This window comes from Alosa sapidissima, chromosome 21 (genome assembly GCF_018492685.1).
Source record: "Alosa sapidissima isolate fAloSap1 chromosome 21, fAloSap1.pri, whole genome shotgun sequence".
NCBI lineage: Eukaryota > Metazoa > Chordata > Actinopteri > Clupeiformes > Clupeidae > Alosa > Alosa sapidissima.
Window position 1 is genome coordinate 13,755,690 of NC_055977.1, and position 6,318 is coordinate 13,762,007.

General features: G+C 41.3%; 1 protein-coding gene across 1 annotated transcript; it reads left to right on the forward strand.

Annotated features, from left to right (window-relative positions):
* Positions 1-3,081: 3,081 nt before the first annotated feature.
* On the forward strand, positions 3,082-5,764 carry LOC121695481 (cholecystokinin-like). Its single transcript, XM_042076376.1, has 3 exons — positions 3,082-3,125; positions 4,059-4,278; positions 5,248-5,764. The coding sequence occupies exons 2-3, from the start codon at positions 4,059-4,061 to the stop codon at positions 5,382-5,384; spliced, it is 357 nt and encodes a 118-aa protein (XP_041932310.1). The 5' UTR covers positions 3,082-3,125; the 3' UTR covers positions 5,385-5,764.
* The last annotated feature ends 554 nt before the right edge of the window (positions 5,765-6,318 follow it).

The window sequence follows — 6,318 nt, forward strand, 5'->3', positions numbered from 1 at the left end:
AAAGAAGGGGGGGGGAGCCACAGGTTGTCTCACCACGCCAACCGTTCCACACCTCCCACACCCCAGCCAGTCAACCGCTAACACTCCAACACACCACCTACACGACTACACACACACACAGACACACACGCACCACCCACTCTTCTGCACAGACACATACATACACACAGAGAGGCAGACAGGCACACACACCACCCACAGTGACACACACACACACACACCTCCCCCACACACACAAATCCAGCCAAATAGATATACCGATTCCACAAGTCAGAGCTGCATACAAGTGAGCACAAACTTGTAAAATGTGGCAACGACATGCTGCCGACAGACTTGAGAGAGAACACTAAAGAGTGAGTCAAAAATAAGATCATCACATTATCAACAGGTAAATGGAGTCCTCTCTCTCTTCTCTCTCTCACACACTCAAACTCACAGTCACACACACACACACACAATGTAAACAGTGTGCTGTTTGTACATGATCCATCTCTTCCTCAGCTTGTTACTGTGCTAATTAGAGAATAATGATTTTCACTGATTGTTTCTGTGTCTTAATCCTTGTTTTCTGGTGCCTTCTATTTCGTTTCTTCAAACAGGTGATCCCAGACAAAAGATCATTATGGACAAGAGCACCAGAGTCATGTCCCATATACCACAATGCTGTTTGAACAGCAATCCCATCTCACATACTTTATCATATCATTTTATGACCTTTAAATCTTCTATTTCAATCAGATAAATGGAATGCTCAATCAGAATGACTATTTGAACATAATAATGTTCATACAAAACTAGACTGGTATACATTATCCTGTGTAATTTTAATGTAATGTGGTTTCATAAATTGGACAGCCCTGACTTTCCCTTGTTTTACAGTGGATCCAGGATGCGTGTGGACATTATTGCAATAATAAAGTGCCGTCATCTATGACATTTCCATTTTAAATTACACTTGCTTGGCTAGTATTGCTCAATCTTAAAACGGACTGGGAGCTTAAAGGACCTATACTGTACCTAGCTGTCATATTGTTGTGGCTTTCCAAAGTCTTTGTACGCATCAGTAGGGACTTGTTATCACTACAGTACTAACTTTACATTGAAGAGGTTTCTTGAATTTCCCTCACCTCTACACTCTCTGTACTCGTATAGACCTAACATATACTGGTGGCAGAGATAGCACACAGTCCAATTTCCTGTGCAGGAGTTAATAAGTCAGCAAATTGATTTTCGAATAGATGTTATCTGTCTTTAAACCCGTAAAACATCCTTTAATCTTTAAGGTGCAGTCCTTTAAACTAGTTCATTGCACTTGTTGACAAAAGAGTCCCTCAAGTTCCTCTAGCTGTCTGTTAGTGTGGCTGTGCTTTGAGGTTGTTGAGCACATCTATCCTATGGAACCTCTCACTCTCAAATCGAGGTGTGCCTCTTTAAGGCAGTTTCTCTTTACAATCCTATTGCACTGACATGTATAACTCTCAGTGAAAGACAAAAGAGTAGGTGTACCCATAGTGAGAAAGGGCCTTGATGCAGTAGTGCCATCCCTCTCCATATCTATGGCTTGACTCTGTTTGGGGTGGGGTCATTTCTCAGTCTCTCTCCCCATCTCTCTTCCTATGTCCAGTCTACTGGTCATTCTCTGGCCGCTACATCAGAAATTACAGCATACTTGTTCTAGGATCCATCTGACCACTTTGAACTACCTGCCCCTACCAGTAATTAGATGGCCCAACAGCTGTTTCTCTTCTGCCGGATGAATCTTGAACCAAGATTTATTTACTCTCTCACACAGGCCCGCCCAACAAAAATCAATGTACCGGAATTACTTCCCAACTAGAATTACTTTACTTTCCCTTTATTGAAGCACAGATATATCCACATATGAGGATTTACCAAAGATAATTACCATCATCCTGGGAGACGTTAAACGCCTAAGGGGGGAAATACAAACACCGTTTTCATAGCGACATCTTGGGCTGGGAAGATTATATTGATCACCGGATTCATCTTTGGCTAAATCAATATTGTTTCTATTGCAAATATTGCAACTGTGCATTACAGGAAAATGGGTGAAAGCAATCACACATTTTTCAAGGTTTGAAGGTTTTTGCAAAATTGAAGGTGTTTGCCAGATCCATGATAGGCTTTGGAGAGAGTGAGTCTTGCATAATACTCTGCTGGCATATCCTTGTTTCTCAGTGGCTTGCACAGCTACAGCTATCGAGCATCTTGTTGGTGATAGTATGAACGTGTCTTTATATATTGTGCACGCTCAGCAGGACGTCATTACTCATGCTTGCGTGGCCTGCTAAAAATATGTCTTCCTGTACCAAATACTCTCAAGTATGCTGCTGTAGTTGTGCAGTTTGGACTGGCTATCATTGCGGCAGTGTGCATATGCACAGTGTAAAGAAGTCAGACCACAGCAGCTACTCAGGATGCAGGTTCAAGACAGACTGGTAGGTTTTTAGCCGATAGGCTCTCAGCAGCATACAATCTAAGGGCGGACAGCTGGCAAAGCCAGTCAGTGAGTGTGCCGGCAGTCTGTCACCATGGCAGTGATGGGGGGGGGGGGGGTATAGGGAAGATGCAAGGTTGCTCCATGAGAGACGCATCTAGGAGGTTGAAGTGAAGAGTGACAATCGTGAAAATACCAATTTTTCCAAATTACATATCGGGGCCAGTGGAGAAACCATATTAACTCACAGATCTCTACATTTCGACTCTCAGTAAGGACTTTATACCAATTTAAACTGAGGGAAAGATGCCCAAAGAGCTAGGTCAATTCTGCATCATTGATTCAGGCTACCCAATGTCACCTCTCTAAGACAGAAGTTTTTCCATAACATCAGTGTTATCTATGATTTGGGTTTGGAGGCTTTGGATATCGGCTGATTCTCACACTGGAAAATGCATGTGCGTTGGCCAACACAGACAGATGCATCAGTGTGTGAGTGAACGTGAGAGCATCCCTCTCTGTGTGTGTATGAGTATGCATGTGTGTGTGTGTGTGCGCACACACACGTCAGAGGGGAAGGAAGGTATTTAAGAACCTCTCCTCCCGGTTCTCAAACGAGGTCTCTGTATCCATGCTCACGTGCCCCTGCACCCTTCTATAGCACAAGGTAAGAAACCAATTCCTCTGCATTGTCTTTTTTTTCTCTCACGCACACACACATAACACACATACCTTAACGTCCACCATATCATTTCCATAGTCTCTCTTAATGCAGATCTCTCTTGTTGAATATGGTTTTGTGTAAGACTGTAACAGGTATTACTAATGAATTTGTATTAAGGATAGTTAAGTATAATTTTGTATTGTATCTGTCTGAGATATGGTTCTGTTACAGGATTATTTATGTTGACCTGAAAATGCTTGTGTCGATTCTTCTATGTTAAATGCTATATAACTACTGACCATGTTTTATATTCAGATTAAACAAGAGAGATTTTCTTATCTTTTTCTATCTACCTATCACTTGGTTTAGAGGTATTTCTGTGGTTAAACAAGGGAAAACCTGCTTAATGTGCATGCCCCAATGTACATCTCAATGTTTTATGACTAACTGCTGTAAAGAATTGATGGTACATTTTTATTTAAATCCAGTGTCCTTAAAGCATTACTTTATTAAACACATTCATAGAGGGTTATAAGGTATGCTTAATGCCTTAAAAGCATTTGTATGTCTAACTATAGGAATGACTGCACTATTTTGTTGCTTACAGGTTTGAAACACCGTAACACTTCATGATTTCAGTCATTTATATTTCTAAATAGTAGATTTATGTTAGATTTATTATAAATGCATTATTGAAATGTATGAATGTGTTTACAATGCTTTATAGATACTGGGTGGGTTTAAGCATCTTTAAAATCATTTCATTGTCTCCTTCATTTTTTGTCTCAATCACACACACACACACGCACACACACATTAGTATAGTAGTCTATACTGATCTACTACTGGCATATTGTTTCTCTCCCTGTCTTCACACCCTCTCTCTCTCTCTCTCTCTCTCATAAATACACACACACACCTGCTCCACCTGCCCAGATGAACAGTGGGATCTGCCTGTGTGTGCTCCTGGTGACCCTGTCGGCGTCGTGCCTGCGGCGGACCTGCTGCTCTGCCCAGCGGGAGGGCTCCGCGCCCACTCTCTCACGCCACGCCCGCTCCACCGAGCCTCCCATGCCCGCCACAGATGGCACAGGTGCCAACGTCGTCGCTGCCGCCAACCTAGGCGAGCTCCTCACCAAACTCATGGCCAGGAAAGGTGACAAAGCATTCAAGACATCTAATAATGCCTTTATTCATAAATTATTTCATTTAAATTATTATATATTTATTAATTAACTTAATCATGATTAGCTTTTAGTAGGCCTTTTAATTGATAGATTTAAAGATTTAAATATTGTTCCTGTGCACATATTGTTGTTTTACTCTAGTTCATGCTCACACAGGGGACGCATGCATTGAATACGGTGCCGCCTTCCACAATTGATATAGATTACTTTAATAGCTGCATTACTCGTAATAACTCGTCATGTTGTTCATTGTCATCACTATCATAAGCAACTCGATCATAGGCCTACAGCATGCTTTTTTAATCGAAGCTGTCTGTAGATTTCACTTACACAGATATTTCCCGCCACTAATTGGCAGTCTATCAGATGCACATTGTTTCTGAAAGGTGCTATCTGGCACACACACATCCACCAAATGGTCTTTTTCTCTCCTGCTCTCTGGTGCTCTGTCCATATTCCTCTCCTCTTTTTCACACTTCCCCTCTTATTCTCTCTCTCTCTCTCTCATTGGATCTGCCTCTCTCCTGTGTGCTGTCTCCTCTGTGTGCTGTCTCCTCTGTGTCTGTTTCTTCTTGTCTCTCCCTATCTGTGTGCTTGGCACAGGGAATCTCTATCACATTCTGCCTTGTAGCCTATATGGCCCCCTAATTAATCACCTCCTCGCATTATAGGATGAGATCTGTTGGCAGTGGCTTTGTGTTGGCATTGGCCATGTAGACAAGGAGTCTCAGTCTATCAGCTGTGCTGCTCCCACAGAATAAAACTGATCTACATACTGTACATCCTGAAAATCTTTTCTTTCTTTCTTTCTTTCTTTCTTTCTCATTCTTTCCATCATTGTTCCCCCTCTTTTTAACATCTTCTCTCCCATTATTCTTATCCTTATTTATTTCTCTTTAAATTCTCTCTTCTTAACTCTCTCTCTCTCACCTCTTCAGCTTTGCTTCGTAAGAACTCGTTGTCGAAATCGAGAGCAAGTGGCCTAAGCAACAATCACCAGATAAAGGACAGAGACTACCTGGGCTGGATGGACTTTGGTCGCCGTAGCGCAGAGGAGTACGACTACTCCTCATGAAAGACTGTGGAAATGCCCAGAATGAAAACATTAAGCCAATTCAAGAATATCCGACACACAGATCTCAGCCCCGTTCATTCCAAAATCCACTGCACAGGCAGTGTTTAGCAGTGCAGTAAACCATATACTTTTACCATTATCTTTCTGTGTTTGATGCATATTTGTCTGTAGAGCTGTCTACAGAAGCCAGTGCAGTTCTGGATGTGCTCTGATTCTTTGTAATGATGATACCTACTGTACTGCATATTATGAATACTATTATGAATAACATTAATGTATGACATCATTTAAGATGAGGAAAATAAAATAAGGGTTGACTGAAAGTATGATCCCAGCATAACGATTCATTTACCCTGAGAAAGTATTTGGTTTATCTTAATAAAGCTACACAGAATTCAGTTTTGGCCTTAAACCTTGTGGACTGGTGTCTCCTTCATGCAATCTCACTTTGATAATCCTCTGGCAGAAGCACAACATATTACAAGTCATTAAATAGCAAATCGCTAGCCATAGTCACAGTATTGTTGTCTTAGGAACAGTAGATAAAGCCAAAGTACTGTATGGGTGGAATCATTTAAATATTGACACAGTGCTACTGTGTTATATCAACAGTTTTGTGCTGAATGTTTTGACATTCTAGAGCTAATTTACCAGTACCAGGGGTTGGTAAACCGTGTTTGTCCTTTTGGACAAGAAGTAGGCTACGCTTTAATTCAGATACTCTAGTGTTGGTACTGATGAATGACAGCCACAGAAGCCAAAAAGTGCTGTGCAAGGGGCTTTATACAAATAGTACATGCATGCATCTTTTCATATGTGAAATGTGTGTACATAAGTATATCAACCCGTTTTTTATTCAGGGAGAAATTGACTGAGCATCAAGCTCTTTCACAGCAATGCCCTGAGTTACAAAACAACAAAAATCAAATAATAA

Excerpts from the sequence above, each read along its gene's own strand:
- LOC121695481 (XM_042076376.1), top strand. The coding sequence starts at position 4,059 with ATGAACAGTGGGATCTGCCTGTGTGTGCTCCTGGTGACCCTGTCGGCG. Across the intron at positions 4,279-5,247 it reads CAAACTCATGGCCAGGAAAG|CTTTGCTTCGTAAGAACTCG; the intron begins GTGACAAAGCAT and ends TCACCTCTTCAG.